Source organism: Terrapene carolina, unplaced genomic scaffold (genome assembly GCF_002925995.2).
Source record: "Terrapene carolina triunguis isolate 2854851 unplaced genomic scaffold, T_m_triunguis-2.0 Scaffold93, whole genome shotgun sequence".
NCBI classification, from domain to species: Eukaryota; Metazoa; Chordata; order Testudines; family Emydidae; genus Terrapene; species Terrapene triunguis.
Genome location: NW_020664444.1, coordinates 15,499,122 through 15,521,492, shown reverse-complemented (window position 1 = coordinate 15,521,492; position 22,371 = coordinate 15,499,122). Strand labels below are relative to the sequence as shown.

The 22,371-nt window shown below is 40.0% G+C and overlaps 1 protein-coding gene across 1 annotated transcript; it reads right to left on the bottom strand.

Moving 5' to 3' along the window:
- Positions 1–1,211: 1,211 nt before the first annotated feature.
- Positions 1,212–21,422, bottom strand: RAC1 (Rac family small GTPase 1). Its single transcript, XM_024208443.3, has 6 exons — positions 21,173–21,422; positions 9,773–9,844; positions 9,191–9,308; positions 4,915–4,977; positions 3,026–3,185; positions 1,212–2,853 (listed from the first exon to the last, which is right to left on the bottom strand). The coding sequence occupies exons 1-6, from the start codon at positions 21,205–21,207 to the stop codon at positions 2,723–2,725; spliced, it is 579 nt and encodes a 192-aa protein (XP_024064211.1). The 5' UTR covers positions 21,208–21,422; the 3' UTR covers positions 1,212–2,722.
- Between the last annotated feature and the right edge of the window lie 949 nt (positions 21,423–22,371).

The window sequence follows — 22,371 nt, the reverse complement described above, 5'->3', positions numbered from 1 at the left end:
AGAGGCTTGCTATGTGAAAGGGGTCACCTGTTCAAGAGTTTAAGAACCACTGCTATAGTCATATACACTAAGTAAAAGAGCTCTAACAGGCAAGATTAAGACCCAGTGCAGATTAGCCACTTCATCTGGGATGCAAGAGACCCAAGTTTCAAGTTCCTGTGCACTGGGAGAAGTAGATTGAGGTGTAACCTAGTCACTCTTGGTTAGTGAGCTGTCACATGCTTTACTTTAGTACACATAGGGCAGATGTTAAATACGGGCCAGAGTAAGTGTTCTAAGTGAACCACAGAAATATCAGATTCTACAAAATATAAACTTTTCATTAAAAATGCTTCCAGCCCTCTAGGATATTAACATTCGAAATGCAAGGTAAGCATGATGCAGTGTTGGCTGACTCTTGAAAGCCCTCCCCATTAGTCTTACTGGTGTGTTGTCTATAATGTTCATGATGTCAATTGTAACTGCTGATCACTCCTACTTTATATACTTAATTTTATCAGACAGGAATAGAGGGAGAACAAAGTTGCTGCAACAAGGGAAATGAAGAGCAAAGAAAGGAAACGGGCAATAGCAGTGGGCACAAACAGAGAGGATGTCCTCCCAGTAAGTGATGCTGAATGTGACTAAACAAAGAATGACAAAGGCCATTCTTGATTAGGCCTCCCATTAGCAGTGAGATATACTATTTTAAGGAAGGGAGGAGGTAGTCCTAGAGTTATACTCCAGCCCTCTCCACAAAGGAGTTTGAAAGCATGGTCCAGGGGATAAGATGGTTGTCCTATACTACAAGTCCCAGTTTTCAAATCATTGAAGCATTAAATTGCCACCACTGGGAGCTAGAGACAGTAGTAGCTGGTTAGCTTTCTATCACACCTGAAACAGGGATCAAGGCAAGGTAGTAAGAAGAATGCAATTTTATTTGAAGGGCCAAAGTATGGCATCCTACAAAGAGCAAGAAAAACTGTCAGGGCCAGCAAACTTCTCTCAGCATTGTTCTCGGGTTAGTGACCCAAGAACTAGTTTTTTTAATCCCTAACCCTATGACATCTAGCAACCTGGAATTCATTTGTTCTGAAGAGCATGTACTTACATATTACTGAAAGACAGACAGTTCCAAACTACTACCATTCTGCTATAAATAGCAAGCAAACACACTTCTGCAATAAAGATTTAAGAACATTTTGACCAAAAAAAAAATCAAGCATTACCAATGATGTGATTCAAGAATTTATTAAGTCATACATGCAAAACATACTAACTGCATTAGCAAAAGATCAATGTAAAAACTTCACAATTTTGCAACTTGATTTTTAAATTTTGTTCTAGTGGTTGAAAGGGTGTAGTTCAACATTGTATTCTTGCCAGTTTAGGATGTACAGAACATTGTTAGCACTAAGTTACAGAACCTCACAGACCCAAGTTACCATTACCAGATAAATCAACGTGATGCACATGTAGGTGAGCTAAAGGACAATTGTCAGCATTAGTCATGTTAGTGTTGGGGTACCTGGCAAAGTAATGTTTGAGAAGGTTCATAGCTTAAGGAGGTCTAAAGTATAAAAATTACTAAAACTTGTAAACTGTTTCACATGATTTTTACACCTAATGACTAGAAGACTAAAGAAAACGCCTCAGAAAGCACATAGTTTACTGGATCAGAAGTAATAGGAAAATAAGGATATGCTTAAGTTTTCTAATCTACAAAAAAACAAAATGCTAATATATCAGAAAGGTTTTAAAATACAAGTTATATTGCTCAATAAGAAGAAATTCTACAAGAAAAGCATTTACTTAATATAACATCTGTGGGAATGACCAGTTCAAAGTTGTGTTAAATGAATGCCCTACTTGAAAATAAATTCAAAAACCTACCTATAAAACACCAACCTCTTTTTCACCTACTGCATATTTGTGACAAGTTAATTTTACTGTTACTGATTTTACCTGTGACAAAAAAAATCTATTCAGCTTAACCACTCAGTTGACAATGTAGTGTAAATTGGTCTGTACAGTGTCAAAATACTGTCTGGCAATATCACTTGATCAAACCAGATGTGTTTCACTTACCCATCACAATACAATGCTGTCAAGAGGAGTACATATACTTCAGTAAGAATATTTATTTTTAATCACAGCAGCAAGAACTAGATTGTAACTGAGCCCTTACCAGTGATAAACCATTTTTTACTGTGACTCTAAGGTCAGTCATATTGTCAATTATCTTAATCGTTTAGGTTTGATATACAATGCTATGCAACAACCACAGGTTGAGAAAACATTTACATTAGACTGCAACATTTTCCTAAGGATACCGTACTGTTACATATTTGTGAAAAACTAGAGTGTTTTGCATTTCCTACAGACATTAGAGTTTTCTTAAAGACAACAGTCTTAAAAATAGTTTAGTGCTTAGTGTTCATAGCACAACAACGCAACTTAATTCAGCAGATAGTTTGGCAACACTTGATTAATCTGAGCAAGAATAGGACTTTAAAAATAAGGCTTTACATAGGTTTGTCATTTTTTAGGATTTCACTTTTAGTAGGATTTGAAAAGCAGTTTTCATACTTTAAACAAATGAAACCATGAAATTGTTGATTGATTCAAAAATTTTATGGAAGAGAACTAATTTATAAACAGAAAACTTGGCATTGAATGTGAATGCTCCCTGGTTCTGAGCAAAGCACACAAGGTTCGGAGTGGGGGTGGGGCAGGGTAACATTTACAGCAGCAGACATTTTCTCTTCCTCTTCTTTACAGGAGGGGGGCAGAGAACTGCTCGAATAGCTTCATCGAACACTGTCTTGAGGCCTCGCTGTGTAAGTGCTGAGCATTCTAGGTATTTCACTGCACCTGCAGAAAGCCAGAAGGTTTGAAGTTACAAAACAATTCTCTACATTGTGCCAAAGATACCCTTGTTTCTGTTTTTGGCAGTCAGTTAAAAGCAGCATCTCCTCTTAAAATTAAACAGTCTCCTATACAATGAATTTCAGGTAGAGTCAATGTAATTCAGTAAAAATCATACCAATCTCTTTTGCCATGGCAAGGCCCTGTGGATAGGTGATTGGAGTCAATTTCTTCTCCTTCAGCTTTTCAATAGTGTCTTTATCATCTCTAAGATCAAGTTTGGTACCCACTAGAATGATGGGAGTGTTAGGGCAATGGTGTCGCACCTCTGGATACCACTGCAAAAAAAGGATGCAAGTATGTACTTGAGTAGCAACTGTCATTTAAAACCCTCAGAGCACTTTACAAACCATTAAAGCCTCACAAAATTCCAGTAAGGTAGGTTGACGTGTGGGGCAAAGAAAGAAATTAAAGGTGAGGTTCCCCAAAAATATTTCTTCCCTAACCACAAGACAGGTGACAGTCACTCTGTCCAGACCAGTGGTTCTCAACTTATTACCTGGGACCCCAGGCACACCCGTGGCCTTTAACACACAGCTGAGCTGGGCCACAGCTGTGTGCTAATTGGGTCACATGCAGCCAGCTGGTCCAGACAGTAGTAAATACTCAGTGGAAATGCCCTTTGTTCACTGGTTTGACAGGAGTATGGAAACTTTTGGGGCAATTCAACAGTTAGCAGAAAAATTTCAGTTAAAGTCCATCTGGGCTCAGGAGTGTAATTACAGGCACAGATACCCCAGAATAGGTATACTGGACATTAACAAGACAGAGGGGTGGGTGGGTGGAAGAAATACTCTCCCATATCTTTCAATAAACTGTAAATTGTAAAATCAATGTGTGCCCAAATTGAAATACATCCCCTTGTTCAAGATCCATTGAACATTAAGCATAACAAAGATAGGATCCAAAAGGGGATCCCTCCCACGACAGCTAAATTTTGGCTTTGTGAACCTGGGCCAGCAAGTATGGCATCCAGCATTTAACATCAGAGAGAGACTTAACTCCTTTCTTATCCAGGACAGTTGACTTCTACAGGCTGAAAAATCCTGATGTGGCTTTGCAAAACAAGGAGAAGAGAATACTTTCACGATAATACAGACCATCTGCGACAGCTCTCCATCATGCAGAATGGATCATTTCTCTTTACCAATGGAAACATGTGACAGGAATAAAATAAGCTTCTGAATGCCAGCTGATTTTCTGGTTACTCAGCAGGCAAAGCCCAGAGCCTAGATCAAGTCTTCCACCATCACCAAAATTTGCCCCTTTTGCCTATGTACTTTCCCAAATTCTTTGCTCTCAAATGTGCCTTTAAGAGCTCCCCGTACCACCTGACATCTTAAAATAGGTTTATAAAATTGTGTATTCCATTTAACCACTGCCTTACATTTTATCATTCTCCTAACTATCGGTTTTGTCAATTACTTTTTTCCTTACCATCACACATCAAGGAAAAAGATTCTAGTTTGAAATGTAGCAGGTGCACTGCACTGCTAAAAAGAACTTTTAAGATTAATCAACTGACATGGCTGAAAGCAGCAAAATTCTGGATTTTTCCTTTACAGGTAAAGTAGCATTGTTCAATCACAGAAAGAGAAGGTGGGTGAGGTAATATCTTTTATTGGACCAACTTCTGTGGGTGAAGGAGACAAGCTTTTGAGCTGCATAACTTGCAGAGACATGAAGAAGAGCTCTGTGCAGTTCAAAATCTTGTCTCCTTCACCCACAGAAGTTGGTCCAATAAAAAGATATTACCTCACCCACCTCGTCTCTCTAATATCCTGGGACCTACACGGCTACAACACTACAAACATTGTTCAGTCATGTAATTTAAATGACACCTGCTAAACTCCAACATTACTGATGTCTTCACAAAAATTTCAAAGAACATGTGAACCTAGTTTTTCCTTTAATTCCTACTGTAAAGCAAAGAATACAGGCTGTGCCCTAAGAAACAGTAGTGATTAGTCTCTCCAAGGAAAGAAGGGGACACTAGCCTATACTTACCTTAGCACGGACATTTTCAAAGGATGCAGGACTCACAAGGGAAAAGCAAATTAAGAAGACATCCTACAAAACAAATGTTGAGTTAGGCCAATACAGTAACCACTGGAGAACAAACGGTATCTTCTTTAATATAAGATCAGTTTCTATTCAGCTACTGGAGGCATCTAGTCAGTAACTGCTAGAATAGTTGTGCTAGCAGCATGTTAGCATTTCAGAATCTTACTCCCAGCACATCTACTCTTGCTAAGCTATTCAGACACTGAAAAAATAGTACACCTTGGAGGAGCCCATGACATTTTGATGGAAGAAGTAGAATTTTGTGGGTAACAGTAAGAGAAGAGTCACTAGAATTGCAGTCTCCTGTCTCTTTTTCAGCTTAGACACAATGAAAGGCCAAGTGATTTAAGATTTAAATAACATCCTGCACTAATGTGCTGGTTGTGTGCTTAAGTAGAAAGTGTTACTGCTCCATTACTTCTGAAAGCAAATCATACCAGTTCAGGGGAGATTTTCTGGTCTGAGGGAATGGGTGCAACGTGGAGTATGGCTCTGAGAAATCACGTCAGCTGGCCAGCATTAAATGACTACTTCTATGTAAAATATCCTTAAACCATCTAAGCAGACATTTTCTTGCATCCAGTAAATAATTTCCAGATCATTACTGTTGTGCACAGATTACATGAATCCTGTGTGAGTTCTGAATCTATTATATAGAATGTTAATGTGAAACACTTTAGCATTTCCCTCCTCCCTCCCAGCTAGGATCAGGCATGTAAAAAAAATTGGCATGCAAATTGATCTTACTAGCCCACTCCATTCCTTGGTGATTGGACCAGAGAAAAAAGGCCTTTAAAAAAGTCATCCCCTTGCCTTTCAGTTGAGGGGGGGGGGGGTGAATTTTATTGCAAGGAAGAGATTGGGTGAAAAAACAAAATCATCGAGGAAAAGATAGAAGAGATGGGAAATAATACGGTTAATGTGCAAATGCAACAAAATATAAATGTCAAAGGCTGATAAGCTTCATATCCTGATTGCTTCTAAATTATTTTAGGAAAGTGTTTAGATTTGGTTAACTAGAAGTTTAATTTCTAAATCTGGTCATCTGAAGATCACTGCAATCTTCCTACATAAATCTTACACCTGAACAAAGTATTACACAAAGCCCCAGCTTCCCTTGACCCACTTTTCATATTGGAGTAAATACAAATAAAAAACACAAGTTTATTAAGGAATCAGAGGCATTTCAGAATGTTAGTTGATTGTACTGCATTTCAAGGCTGTCTGTTAGGTTTGCTTCTGACATCTGCACTGCTAAGCACTTGCAACCCAGTCCTTCATGCATCACCCCAGCAAGTTTCCCCAACCATGACACCAGAAGAAGAAAGATGGGCAATATCACATAATAGGATACTATGGCCACTACTTCAGTTTTCCAATTCTGCAAGTTTATGGCAATCCCTAGTTCTGCATGTTGTGCAGGTTCACTTCTCCCCTTTACAATTCCAGGTAATCAAATGTTTGAGTGTACAGGAAGTTCTATGGGTTATTTGCAACTTTCAGGTTACCCTTCTGTATTAAAAATCTAATCCAAAACACAGGAGGAAAACACATTTTATCTGCTTGTTATGCAAGAAAAACTTTACTCTTAAGAAAAGCATTGATTTAAAGAGGTCTGATAGTAGTGGGTGCTCAGACCTATAAAGCAATAATAGTGTCCCAAGAGTTAAACTTTAAGTACAAGGGAACAGCTATTGTTTAGTAAAATAGGGGCCAATTTATCACTGTATTATTGTGAGGAAAAACAAGGCAACAGAACTTGGAACTTAAGTTTATTGAAAGCTTTACATACGGCAATAGGTTGATCTTTCAGACTGGAAGTTAAATTGTTATCATTGGTTCCTCCAACCTAATAACAGTATGAGACAAATTAAGTTTAGGAGTAACTTTAATGTAAAGTTTGCTATTACCTGACCATTTCTTCTCAGCATTACTATTCTCATCAATCCTCACAACACAGCTTTTCTTCTCAAAAGGGGATCTCCCTTGGAAGTCACCAGACATCTAGAAAAACCCACTAGAACTACTACTTCCAAAGCTGTAGATTTAGCTACCCATATTGATAAAGATAATTGGAACAGCAAACACTGCTAAGCATGCTCATCTCTTTAAAAAAAATAAAAGTTAAGCCACACTGGAGTGGGCAAGAGTCACACAGTAAAAAAATTAGGTAAGAATTTTTCCTCTCATTCATGTGTCACGTTTACCAATCCTCAAAGATTTTCCATACAGTGAGAACAGAATACATTAAAGCAGTGAAGTTTAAAGTGTGAAAGTGTCAGAACATTGCAGCGCCATGTGAGAAGGAAGTTACTACTACATCAACTTGGGTGCAGAACAAATATCAACTTCTAACACCCGGTCTTTATCAACTCACATTTCTTTTATTTACTATAACTGATCTGTTGATTGAGTACTAGCCCTAGAAGTTTAAATAGTACCCAGCAGGTTGAACAAACAACTATTTTGTCCCCCTGTACATAGGTTTGGAACATGACTGTTCAATGCACTTTAAAGTTCTACCTTTTCTCACGATTTGGTGGGTTCCCAACGAGCCATTCTCCATGCTGTGATGTCTTTTAGAGCAGGGGTTCTCAACCTTTCCAGACTACAGTACCCCTTTCAGGAGTCTGATTTGTCTTGTGTACCCCAAGTTTCACCTCACTTAAAAACTACTTTTTTACAAAATCAGACAAAAATATGAATTAATGAAAAATTGCTTACTTTTTCATTTTTACCATACAGTTATAAAATAAATCAACTGGAATATAAATATTGTACTTACATTTCAGTGAGCAGTATAAATTAGTCATTATCTGTATGAAATTTTAGTTTGTACTAACTTTGCTAGTGCTTTTTATGTAGCCTGTTGTAAAACTAGGCAAATATCTAGATGAGTTGATGTACACCCTGGAGGGGTACGCGTACCCCTGGTTGAGAACCACCATGTTAGAAGAAAAAAAGATGTTGTTAAGGTGCTGAGTCTCTCCTAAACATGCCTGGAAGTTTCACTTGTTTTAAATATCCCACTACTGCTCCTGCATACAAGAAAGTGCATAGATAACTGGAAGTTTTTTAGGGACCATCTATAGTTGACAGGTTAGTGTCAGTCTCTGATCTCATGGTTGAGAAGAAAACCTTATTGTGAGGATTGGTGACCATAGCATATGAATGAAAACTGTGAATGAAGACGAATAAACTACAAAACTTTAAGTTAGCATTCACTGAGTGAAATCCATCTTATTCAGCAGAGAAATGAAATTATATAAGAAATGAAGTAGTTTTGCATTTTAATATTAGAGAACATGAAATATAGTTTCAGACCATTTATAATAGCTAGTAATTACTATGAAAAAGCTGCAATAACTGCAAGTTTACCACTTTCTTCTAGCTGAAGGACAATTCCATCAGATAAAGTCTAGCTCAAAACAAGACCATTGAGTTTGGCAGAAATTAGCTTCAGGAAACTAGTATCTAAAGAGATTAGCTGAGCTGTGGTGGCAGCTGCACTTGAGAGAACGGAGCAGACAACTTCATCTTCCATATACAGGAGGAACAAGGCACAGTCTATGTAGATTCAGGATTTAACTAGTTGCAAGCAATGAAACGACAAATACATTTCTCCTGATGTTATAATCAAAATTACAAGTGTATCATAAATACTCTTGACCTGAAATAACTTAAGAGCTCTAACATACCCCATGTCAACCCCAAGAAAAGAGAGTGTGGCTCTTTCACATTTAATACCACCTTCCAAATCAAATGAGAAGCTGAATGACATCAAGTGCTTAGCAAGGAGTGTCAGACTGGAGCCAAACAGCATGCCTGAAAACCAGATCTTGCTTTTGGCGGGATGCGAACCTTAATCAATCAACAGACTTGCTATTGAGATTACTCAATTCATCAAAATTTATTTTTCAATTAAATATTCTAGTCAATTGTGGGTCTCCAACTGCACATAAAGCCAGCATGCCTCAGTGTATGAAAAAAGTGTGTGTGTGAAGATTTCAACATCTCTTCAATTGCAGACAGATAGAAGACGCAAGTATTACAGCTGCAGCATTCAGATGAAACTTGCCAGAGTTCAATTTTACCATTAAATTTGATATCTTAACATGAAGAAGTTAAAAATCTTAGTATGATTCAAGTAAGAAGCAGACATTTATAGGGCTATTTAGGCTATACGCATGCTTCAAATATCTCATAGTATAAGTCTTACTGTTTGTGGATAGGATAATGGACGTAATCTGTCATAGTCCTCTTGTCCAGCTGTATCCCACAAACCCAGGTTGACTGGTTTTCCATCAACCATTACATTAGCAGAGTAGTTGTCAAAGCTATAGAATTAAAAAAAAGATTAGTTGAAGTGTTTCTTGTGAATAATAGCAAGCCAATAAATTTATCTTTTACAGTAAACTACAAAAGCTGAGATCTTCTGTAAAGTCCTAGTCACAAAGATTACAGATGGAAAAAGTCAAACTCTACTCCATCTATCTCCGCCATCAAATATAGTCCCAGTATAAATTGATTAGTGAGCAGAGTGGAAGTGAGCTGATCAAAAATGTACAATAAATACTACATGGATACCACCACATATGACTGACAACAAATATAAAAGTTAGCCCAAGAAGCCAAAAGTACTTTTAAATAAATCTAGATGCTGAGTTAAGCTTTTATTAAGAGAAAACTAAAAGGTGATGTTTTCAACTGATTTACACAATTAAAAACCACCACCACCAACGGTGGCTAGTATACAGACTTTGACATAAATTAGTTCATAGGGTTTTATTGATATACTTACACAGTGGGTATGTATTCTCCGGGAAATGCATTGGTTGTGTAACTGATGAGTAGGCATGTTTTACCTACAGCACTGTAAAAGAGAAAGTGTATTCATGGTTAAGTGCTCTCTCTTACATGCAAGAGAGAATAAACAGCCCTTCAACAGAAACCATTTCATTTTGCCATTTGAAGAGAGATTAAGCTCAAACTTGAATTGTCAGTGCTCAATGTTCTGTGACTTTCCAATAGTAAAAACATCAGTCAGAAGATAAACTTAAGCTCAGTGGCAGACAGAACTAAATAATATAAGATCTCCTAAAATATGAAGGGGCAATAAAAAGTTACCAGACTTTGTTTGGATTTTAGCTACAAAAAGAGGCATATGTCTTAGCCAGAAAACCAGGCTCTGCTATCATTTGACCAATTTTACTCCCTGAACAGTACTGCGATAGCTATCATTAGCACAAAGTTCTTGAAATTCATAAAACTGAAGGGAATATCTCCCCTCACCCTTCATACAACTCAAAGTTGACTTGTTATTCCTTTTATAAGACTCAACTTTATTTTCCTTACACCAGTTAACTTTTAAGAAACTATTGCCAATTTCTTATCAAAATGCCACATTATAGGGGTTGGGGAAACAGGAGTAGCAGTCCTCACCAACATTTGCTAAAATGGCAGAATGAGATCCTGTATGCCAGGGGTAGGCAACCTATGGCGCACGTGCCGAAGGCAGCACGCAAGCTGATTTTCAGTGGCACTCACACTGCCTGGGTCCTGGCCACCGGTCCGGGGAGCTCTGCATTTTAATTTAATTTTAAATGAAACTTCTTAAACATTTTAAAAACCTTGTTTGCTTTACATACAACAATAGTTTAGTTATATATTATAGACTTATAGAAAGAGACCTTCTAAAAACATTGAAATGTATTACTGGCACGCGAAACCTTAAATTAGAGTGAATAAACGAAGATTCGGCACACCACTTCTGAAAGGATGCCGACCCCTGCTGTATGCAGTATCACTTCTTTAGAAACCCACAGACATATCATGGAAAACTCATTTAGGGCTAATTCTATCCTAACATTGAATCCAGTTTACGCAAAGATTCTCCCACAAAAAAACCCAAACTCCTCCAGATAACTGGGGAGAAAACCTATGCTCTGGGTTTCTTTGAAAGCCTGATAGCCAGCTCCCTTCTCCCCAGCATTAACTAAACTCAAATATTAAGGCAGGTAGCTGATCTTTGGTAACAGGTTCAATTAACAAGGTCTGGGATAATTAAGGTTTGACTATATAACTTTTTTTTTTTTTTTTAAGAGAGAGAGAGAGAGACAAAAATTTCATAAAAATTAGGTTTCTAATGCTTAAGAGTTCATCTGGTCCTGATACTTGTTCCTCATTTGAAGATTATAATCCTTTGATATTATAACATTTTCCAAAGGATCACTTCACAATTAGTTGCTGCAGAGAAGATAATATTATCAGGGGATTATGTTCTTCCTGATGCTTACTCCTCACTTGAACAGATGAACTTCTATTCAAAAGGCAAAGTATTCTCAGGTAGATGTTTTATCACCAAATACTGATTGTCCAAAATGTATGCATCAGCAGCATTTTAATCCTTACTGTACTTCCATTACACTATGACTCATGCAACTCTTATACTTTGTGCATCTCATATGGGTAAGAAACTCATTAAAGTCAAGTTATCTGCCGTAAAGTCTTACCTTAGTACTTAGTTGTTACACAAAGAAATCCTAGCAACTAATCAACACTACTGCTAAAAATGTCCTTAGCTTCTGCATGAGGAAAGATATTACAAAAGGATTTTAGTTAGGGGCCTTAATATACATAGGCTTTCTGGCTCTAAAACATTATGAGTTAACACCCGTGGCAGTTTTATCATCTTTACTATCACCATCATGATTACATATTTTGTCTGGTTTGTGAAAGCATCTAGTTACTTTAATGTGGATTTCCTCTTTCCCTTCCAAGGGTAAAAAGACCTTGTTTGAATATTTTTATAATCTTTGCAACTGTCAACTACTATTGCTACTAATCATCTCTAGTGATTCAAAAATGAAAGCAGGTTAGGTGGACCCTGTGCTCTGTCAGAGATAGAAGTTACTGTGTACATCGCAACTCTGCCTGCAACAGGTTCCTCCAAAACACTTCCTTAATCAATTCAACAATACTTTGTTTGCTTGACAAAGCCATTCAGTTGTTCTTAATGACTGAAAACTAGAATCTTCAGCGAGGCCGTTGTGATCTGCCCATACTAGTGCCTGTCTGGGAATTTATCCCACAGGTCCATATATAATTTTTAACTGTTTCTGACTCAGGGCTTGTCTACACTGGCAATTTACAGCAGTGCAACTTTCTTGCTCAGGGGTGTGAAAACACACCCCCATGAGCCCAGCAAGTTTCAGCACTGTAAAGCGCCAGTGTAGACAGCGACCCCAGCGCTGGTAGCTGTGCCCCTCGTGGATGTGGGTTTTTTAGAGTGCTGGGAGAGCTCTCTCCCAGCGCTCTGCCGTGACCACACAAGCCATGTTAAAGCGCTGCCGCAGCAGCATTTTAGCGTTGCCAGTGTAGACTAGCCCTCAGTGGAAGGTTGATGCACAGCATAATGCTCAATCTGCTGTAGCTTTTTGTCCCACCGAATAAAGTTTTCTCTCATTACTCTGATATATACTCTTATAATTTGATGATATAAATCAATTGTTCACACTAATTTTGAAGCAGTAAGGAAAGTCTAAATTTCAACTGCCTTTCTGTTATATTAGCTGCAATTTCCTCTTGAAATTTGCACTGTGTTTTGTGCTCAAATACACCTCTAAGTTATGGCATTAAATTCTGTACTTGGTAAGCCTCAGTTTTGCATATTTTACTGTAGTAGATGTCTTTAAGATGTATGCAAAAAAGTGGCCTAGCAATTTGTCAATCAGGAACACATGTGGGAAAGTGGGATTTGCATCAGGATCTGGAAGTTAATGAGAGTGGACCAGGGATGGATTATCCCTGGGCAGCCAGTAAATGCTTACTTCAAGGATTCACATCAGTGGCATATTGAAATGAAGCAGAAACAGCTCCAGTTTATCATTATGAAAACAGAGGCAGTAAAGTTGCATTCTTCATGGCAGTCCTAAAAGTTTAGCATTCACAGCATATAACAGAGAAACAATGAGGTGTATGTAAATAAAAGGAAAGAGGGATAAAGTCTAGTCAGTCGAGCTCAGGACTAAGAGCCAGAGACTCCCAAATTCTAATCCCAGCTGTAATACAGTGCCCTTGAGCAAATCACAGACCCTTTTGCAGTTTTCCCAACCTGTGAAGTAGGGATAATTACTTACCTCACAGGGTTGTTGTGAGGAATAATATTTGCAAAGTGATTAAGATGAACATCACTCTAAATTCTAAATATTATAAACCTTTGTACACAAATGGGGAATTTCAAGCTGTTTTGGAGTAAACCAGCATTCTCTGAAAACAGGAGCACATTGTATTGTTTTAACATCATTAAACCAATTGATTATTCTCAGACTTCTATACCTGTAAGAGTCTGAGTCCAGTATATTAACACTTCCAAAAAGGAAATTGTAAAGGATATGTATGGACCCAGGCCTTTCAGAGTGCCACAGAATAGCAATAGAATAGGTCCAGATTATAAAGAAGTCATCAAGGCTTTAAACCCTAGAAGTTCTGGAGCACCAATGTCCCATATTCTATGGGATGCTTCCTTAGGACTCGGAGGCAATACTGTCTTAAGATTCCAGAGCATGTTTCACCTGATGTGCCCCATTCTCAATAGGTCCCATAAGACATCAATAAGTATAAACAATTTGAATATAAAATTTAAGATGACTGGTTTGATAGGTATTGAAAACTAAGACTATTCCATTCATTATTAGCAACAGTGAATGAAGAGCAATTTTCCGCCCTCACGTCTTCCTTTCCAACTCAGTGTGCAGTGGGAATGGTGAGTCTGCTGTGGGTTATTCAGAGCATCCCAGGAAGGTGGTGGTGAAAGATTTCATTCCAAGCTTAAAAGAATTAAAAGAACTGCCTGGTGCTACAAAGCCATACAACAATCAGGCTAAGTCATTAAATCAACAAGAAAAAACAAGTTCAACAGCCCTGTGTTTCAGACTTGTTCCATTCTATGTTTCCTGCCTCTCTAGCCTCTTGGCTCTCTGCCCTATGAATCAGATGTGTATGGTTACCAACTCAGAAATAAATCTTTAATGCCTACCTTTGCTGTGCTAACCTACATTACATTTATTCCTCATCTCCTGTTTCAATATTATGTTAACACATTTCATTTGAAAAGTGCTTAGAGTCTGAATGAAGGCAACTCTTCTTGGAAAGAGCTGTAATCATATAGTGAGTGGCAATCCCTTATACACAGAAACCTTAGAGTGAGATGTATTAATAGAATGACTAATTGGGGGAAAATGACTAATCTGAAAATGGTCAACAAAATTTCTAGCAACTATTTAACCAGGGCCTTCCAATCCTATCAACAGAAGTTAGTAACATCAGGCTGTAACAAGAAATAGTCTGTAAATCATGGAAAGTTTTTAAATTAATTTGAGAGAAAACAGGCATACAGGAGACTGCATAATTCTGGTTTCACTGTGTTCCACAGAGCATATTGCCCCAAGTTTCCCAAGACTGCACTGAACCCCTATTTGCTTCCAGGTGCAATTCAAGGTGTTGACTGATCTATAAAACTTTATATGGTTTGGATCCTGGAAAGCCAAGAAAGTCTTTCTTTGGCCATATCTACACTAGCAAGTTTTGGGAAGTCTTGCACAACAATAGATTTGGTTTGAGCAGGGTTAGATGGCACTGTGGTAAAAATGCTGGCAGACACTCTACATTAATATTCCCTCCAATTTTAACACCACTGGATCTCCACAGGCGGTAATATGACAACTGGAGATTTTCTGAAATTTTAAAGTTGAGAACATGGCACTTGTTTGTAACCATGGCAATGGAAGCCAACTGAGGTACTTGGGTTAACAGTTTCCTTAATTTAGATGTCCAGGAATTGTTAGAATCCTCCTGGAAAGGCTTTTCCCTGTGGAATTTATTTCTCCCCCTGGTCCACCTGAACCAGCGTATGGACCTTCAGTATACAGTGTAAGGCCCATCTCTTCTCTCAGAATTCATATAATTTAAATAGTAGATGAAACTCTTCTAGCATTGACACTGGTCAAAAAGCTGTGTACTTTTTTTGTGGGTTTAACACTACTCAGAGCCTAGAGCAGGGGTAGGCAACGTATGGCAAGCTGATTTTCAGTGGTACTCACACTGCCTGGGTCCTGGCCACCGGTCTGGGGAGCTCTGCATTTTAATTTAATTTTAAATGAAGCTTCTTAAACATTTTAAAAACCTTATTTACTTTACATACAACAATAGTTTAGTTATATATTATAGACTTATAGAAAGATACCTTTTAAAAACGTTAAAATGTATTATTGGCACGTGAAACCTTAAATTAGAGTGAATAAATGAAGATTCAGCACACCACTTCTGAAAGGTTGCTGACCCCTGGCCTAGAGACTCTGATGGGAGCTTTTATTTGAAATAATCAAATATCTTATTCTACCAGTTCTGAGAACTAAATCCTAAGTTTCTTTCCCAAAAGGCACTATTCTAGATAAACCAGAATTCTACCAAGTTTTAATTTTTAAATTCAAAAGAGTGTTGTAACAGCAGCTCCCCAAATTCCAGCCCCCAACAGCCTCTCTAGTGGCCCCAAAGTTGACAGACAGACTGCTATGGGAAAGGTTGAAGTATTCAACAGAATGAAAATTAAAGAACCATCATACTACAGGAATGCTTCACTACCGGAAACAACTTAGAATATTTGCACTGAACTAAAACAAGCCAATTGTCTTTGTTTTAAAGGGATATTGCCAAGTTAATATTTTTTTAAATTTGCTTTGTTCTACTGATACCTTAGATCAACTGAAAGGTTTACATCTCACTATTTATTTTGTTTACTTTCTGTACTTCATTGAGCTTGGACAATGAAGCTACAATTGGCTTTTATGCACTAGAACAATGCCTCCATATTGATTTAAATCCAAGCAAAAAACTGAACTTTTTTACAGCTAAGTTTCTACTAGTTGTTTTTTAAAATCTTGGGTCTTAGAGTAATACAGTATTGTTTATTCTTACGTATAGTGCCCTAAACACTTCAGTAGGAAAAACATTTTTTAAGTATATAACAAGAACTATAAGTTTGTGGCCTAACCTACCTGATATTTTACCAAATTTAAGGGTTAGTAATCGGCAAGATGAAACTCAGCTTTCCATCTGGGAGCATTTTTTACAGCTAAGTTATAAATCTCAGAAGACAATTTATAATAGAAAAGCTAACCATTAACTATCGAATCAAATATATTACAGCTTTGATTTATACTAAATATTGACTTCCAGTCGATGAAAATCTTTGTGTTAAGGAAAGCAATTTCAACTGCATTCACTAAAGGAAAGCCACTGATTCACTGCTTCAGTTGTAAGTATATATTAAGGATGACAAAAACCCTTACAATACAATGAGAGGTCTGGCTGTTTCTGTGGTGCCTAGTAATCAGTTTCCTTCCACTGCAGAACTGTCCCCTCTCATTAGATGAAACCGCTCAGGATTCCATAACAATAACCAGTTGCTTCCCTAACTGAAGCATCTAAACAAGCCTGAATGAAAGCAAAATACTCTGCTAAAAATAACTTGTGTCACTGCTTTTGTACCAAATTCTCATCTTCAATAAGAATTCCTTATAAATAATCAATATCGAAGTAAGTAGCAGAAAAGTGTTGCACATTATACAATCTTATTTCTCTGCATAATAAAATAATTCAGAAAGCAACAGTTGCCATCTATTACTCCGAAACAATCTTCATGTTAAAGATAGATACAAGGCCAAAAATATGAGAGCAAAAACATCATGTACGTAGAAACTGCTGTGCTTTTCTAACCAACAGTGTGACCAATAAATATCGGTTCAGGCATGAAGTCTAAGGCACACATAACCAGGTACACATATGGTATGCTAAAGACAAACAGTCCATAAATGTTGAAATTTAGTAGAAGCAATGACATGTACATTTATATATTCTGGTTTGTTTTTTCTAGCAGAATTTGGCAAAGAATACACAAATTAATATGTATATGTAAGCAAATCAGGATTTCAGTTATATAGTTTAATAATATTAAACTATAAGGCTTCCATATATATTTTTAAATCATTTTTAGATATTTCTTCTAGATCACCTGAGAAGCTGGTTCTTTAAAAAAAAGCAGCAAGTTAAATATCAAAACACAGAATTAAATAATTAAATATGGAAAAATACAACCATGGACTTAAAGAGCTATCAAAATGGGAACACACAGATCAAGATCCCATTGAGACAGCAAAGTTTCTGAAGTACATGCATTAAGAAAGGCAAACAAATTGAATGTGTCAGCCCTTCTCTCAAAAGCATATACAAAATTTAAGCAAATTACACCATTTTAGTTTTCAAGAAAGTTAAAAAAAATAATTCTGAAAATGGTTGCAGTGAGATTATACTTAGGCCTGGTCCACACTAACCCCCCACTTCGGACTAAGGTACGCAAATTCAGCTACGTTAATAACGTAGCTGAATTCGAAGTACCTTAGTCCGAACTTACCGCGGGTCCAGACGCTGCAGGCAGGCTCCCCCGTCGATGCCGCGTACTCCTCTCGCTGAGCTGGAGTACCGGCGTCGACGGCAAGCACTTCCGGGATCGATCCGGAATCGATTTATCGCGTCTAGACAAGACGCGATAAATCGATCCCAGAAGATCGATCGATCGTTTACATCCGGACCAGGAAGTAAGTATAGACGTACCCTTATATAGGACCATAATGGTGTTGTTTTTTTAATAAGCAGGAAACTTTTTGTTGAATGAGCCACTATACACAACATGGTTTCCTTCTATTCAACATTATTAAGTGTTTTTCAAAACATAGAAAATAGCATTTAAATTTATTAGCAGCAACACTAGGTCTGGCAAAATTTGTTTAAATACAATTTGCTATGTTAAGCTAGTGAGATTTTTATAAATGGAAACCGTTTGTAAAATGCGTAATATGAACAATTGACCTATTTATTAACCATTCATATTGTACACAATCACAATGTAAGTATTGTTACGATTAGCTTTAAATTATTAACACATTATGAAGAGTTTGTATATAAGTGGTTATACTTGTTTGCTCTTTATTCATCAGATTTTAAAAGTTAATAGGAAAAAAATTGCTAAGAATACAAGAGCTGCCATACTTGGTAAGACCAATGGTCCATCTAGTCAAGTATCCTGTCTCCAACAGTGGCCAGGACCAGAGCTTCAGAGAGAAAGTACAGAACAGAGCAATTCTGGAGTGATACGCTCCTGTTTTCTTGCAGTCAGAGGTTGAGGGCAGCTCCGAGCATGGGTTGCATCCCTGACCATCTTGGCTAACAGCCATTGACAGACTAATGCTTCATGAATTTATCTTATTCTTTTTTGAACCCAGGTAGATTTCATTCTTTCAGAACATCTAACACAGACAAAATATTCATTTTAATAAAATATTTTAGACAAAGAATTAAGATGTTGATTTAAAAATCAAAGTTAATTTACTCTATTATATTAATTTAAGCTGAGTGAAAGAATGATCTGTTATTCCTACCAGTGCCAATGAATTACAGCACTATAAGAGTCTGTCAAATATGTCAAGACTCCATTCTTGTCTAGCACAAGCAATAAGAGCAAGCCAGGTATCTCACATGAATTTTGAAATTCAACATTTGTTAAAAGTTATTTTAAATAGTCTAAACGTTAATGAAAACTAATCATTCACAAGTAACATGATGAAAACCACATTAAATGACAGGGCGGATGGTGATTTCTTCCAGCTGTACTTACGCTTCTCAGTCTATCTACACTGGGTTGCTGTGATGTCCAATTATGCTTAGACTACACTGGGATTTTTGTTTCTATGAAAAAAAAACAAACTGCATAAAACAAGTCTTGTTCTCCAGCTGGCCTGTGATGCTCCGTGAGCTCTGACATCTAGTAAGGAAAAAAATGCTTCCAAGATGCTGGAAACAGCTTCCCGTTATGAAGCCTATTCAACATCATTCAGCACTAAAACACACAATACACACCTTCCAACATGTTCTTTACAAAGGAAGAACTATGCATAAACTCGGGTTCAATCCCATTACAAATAATATCAGAAAGTTATTTCTATTATAATAACAGGGCATGCAAAGTACCACAGGTGTACACAGTTCTTTACAGACAATGAATATATGACAGGTTGATAATTTTTTGCATTACAATAGCACATACCGGCTCCAGTTAGGACCAGGTCCCTACCTTACTAGCTACAAACATAGTAAAATACAGTCCTTGCCCTGCAGAGATCGCAATCTACTCTGTGTTTATAATCTAAACCAGCAGTTCTCAAACTTCAGCAACTTGAGGACCCTCACTTTGATTTAAAAAATTTTGGGGACCACCAAGCCTCTCCGCTCAGCCCCAGGCCCTGCCCCCATTCCACCCCTTCCCCCAAGGCCCCACCCCTTCCTGCCTCCTGCTCACTCCATCCCCCCTCCCTCTGTCACTCACTCTCCCCCACCTTCACACACTTTCATCAGACTGGGGCAGGGGTCTGGGGTGTAGGAGGGAGTAAGAGGTGCTGGCTCTGGGAGGGAGTTTGGGTGTGGGAGGGGGAGAGGGCTCTGGGAGGGAGTTTGGGTGCGGGGTCTGGGCTGGAGCAGGAGGTTGGGCTGCAGGAGGGGATGAAGGGTGTGGGCTCCGGCTGGGCACCACTTATCTTGGGCAGCTCCTGAAAGCGACCAGCACATCTCTCTGACAGCGGCTCCTACTTAGGGGGCCTCCGCACACTGCCCCTGCACACAGGCACCGCCGCCACAGTTCCCAGCCAATGGGAGCTGCAGAGTTGGTGCTCGGGGACTACGCGGAGACCCACGCTTCCCCTGGGGCCGCAGAGATGTGCCAGCCGCTTCTGGCAGTGGCACGGGGCCAGGGTAGGCAGGGAGCCTGGCTTAGCCTTGCTGCGCCACTGGACTTTTAGCGCCTAAAATCTCCAGGTTTAGCTTCAGTAGCCTCCAGGAGATAGAGGGAGAGAGAGGACTTGATCAGCGGGGGCCGCAGACACCAGTTTGAGAAACGCTGATCTACATTTTAATCTTTGGCTGTAAAAGCATAGATCTATCAAAACAATGAACTACAACTGCCAGTGTTTATTACTACTATAATTAAGTCCTATTAAAGAGATGTTAGAGATAAAGTAACTGAATGTAAAACTTATACTTTTAACAGTACCTTTACTATAAAACTTTAAAGTAGGAAAGAACTGTTTAAACTATACATGACAAATCTAATTAGGGAGCAGGGAAAACATTTGTGTCCATTGCTAAACCAATTGTGGTTTAGAAGCAGTCAGGAATAAGGGACTAGCCCTACAATAACTTGGGGAAGTGGCCATCTCTTTGACAGCATCAAAATGGAGTGCACACTAACATATAGGGAAGGCCTCAATTTTTGTAAGCATGAATACTATGTATTAAGTCACCATCCAATCATCCACCTTTGGGATACCTGTCCATTCACCGCATAAACCCAGAGCTCTAGGGCACCCGCCATTCACCAACGTCCTTATGGGAGCCTGGAACACCCTTATTTCCTAGCAATTCTGAAGCCGTCCCCTTATGCCATATCTCGCACTTCCCCATTTGCCAATACGAATAGACAGACCACCACCCCGGCATACATAACGTCCCCTGGTGGCTCTGCTTCTACACCAATACACATCTCCCAACATGTACCCACAACCCTGAAATAACCTGCCACTGCCAACACTCATACAGAGTACCCCACTTACAGGGGGGAGGAGGGGGCGGGCGCTTTGTATCAATGTCATCCAGCACTAGCGTGGGGATCCATCAATTTCTTGCACAGTTATTTACACCACCACCTATTTCAGAATACCCTATACACGCAGCCCTTCCCACCAGGGAGTCCTGGGAATTGGGCTGGGACTGGGTGTGGAAAGCTTGTGGGGGGGGGGGGGGGGGGAAAGGGGGGGGGCCCCCGGGGGGGGGGGGGGGGGGGGCCGGCCCGCCCCCCCCCCGGGGGGGGACCCCTGGGAGCGGGGGAGAGGAGAGAGGCCCGCCCCGGCCACCCCACGGATGGGGACGGACCCCCGGGGAGCGGGTGGAGAGAGGGGGCCCCCGCCACCCCACGGGTGGGGACACGCGGAGAGGGAGACCCGACCTGGCCACCCCACGCGGGGGGACCCCGGGGAGCGTGAGTAGAGGGTGTGGTCAGGTCCCACCCGGGGAAGGAGAAGCAGCGCTCTGGACTTACCCGTCTCCCACCACCACACACTTGATGGCCTGCATCGGGGCTGCTAAGGGGCCGAGTCTCTGCGGCTCCTGCTGCTACCTTGTTGGGAAGGTCCGTGAGGCTAGGGGCGCGCGGGTCCGCACCGGCGTCTGGCCGCCTCCGCCCTCAGTGCCTGGAAGCGGGGAAGAGGCAGCGGCCACCACCCAAAGCTGGGAGAGCAGAGCGCTGCAAGGAAACAGGAAGCTCCGATCCGCTCACATCCGGTCTCGCCGCGCTCCCCACCACCTGCCCCGCCTTCGGAACCGCTCGACTACCCCCACCCGGTCTGCAACGCGGCTTCGGAACCGTTCGGAAAAGCTCGGGTTCTCTCTCCCGAGGGCAGCCGCAACTTCGTTAGTGTTCGGCAACACGTGATTCACAGCGGGCTTGGCTTCGGCCATCTTCGGCACTGCTCGGGCGTCCCCTCCGAACGTAACGGCTTCGGATACGCTCGGTGTCCCTTCCCTTACCTCAGACTAGGAGGGGCCGCCATGTTTGTGCTACTAACCTAGTCAGGGAACGTGGGGGAGGGGGAGAACTCGCCTCTCGCCTCAGCCGGCTCATGAGCACAGAGGACCTTAGTGTGACCCAGAGGGCCTTATCTGGGCAGTCCTAGTGCGACATGGGGTCCTGCTATGGGCCCGTCTCCCAGCTCTGGTGAGACTGAAAGTCACCATGTCTGGGCATCATAGCTCAGCTGGGGTTGCCAATTTTGGTTGGATGTATTCCTGGAGATTTCATCACATCACATGACATAATCTTTAATTAAAGATTAATCTTTAATTCCTGGATATTCCAGGCCAATCCTGGAGGCTTGGCAACCCTAATCTGAGCATGAGGCCAACACACTGGCATACACACCTCTATTACGGGGGAGCCTTTTCCATCATGCCTTCTTGTAATGCGATGTGGTGTCATATCCTGACCTAGTGCTAGGAGTGACCATGCCTCCCTGTCATGAAGGCCCTAGGGGAGCCCCTTTATCAGGAGGGTCATTGCTAGGGTTGCCAACCCTCCAGGATTTGCCTGGAGTCTCCCAGAATCAGCATCGATCTCCCAGTGACTATTGAAAACAATCCAGGAGATTTTAATAGGATATTTTAAGAAAATTACATTACATCATGTTGGGGAAAAATATCTCCCAGAATAGCTTCAGTCAGAGTTGGCAACCCTAGTCATTG

Bases quoted from the DNA above. Each gene is read 5' to 3' on its own strand.
- RAC1 (XM_024208443.3), bottom strand. From the start codon at position 21,207: ATGCAGGCCATCAAGTGTGTGGTGGTGGGAGACGG. The intron at 9,845-21,172 runs GTAAGTCCAGAG...TCTCTTTTACAG, and splicing joins TGTGTGGTGGTGGGAGACGG to TGCTGTAGGTAAAACATGCC. The intron at 3,186-4,914 runs GTAAGTATAGGC...CTTTTTTTGCAG, and splicing joins TTGAAAATGTCCGTGCTAAG to TGGTATCCAGAGGTGCGACA.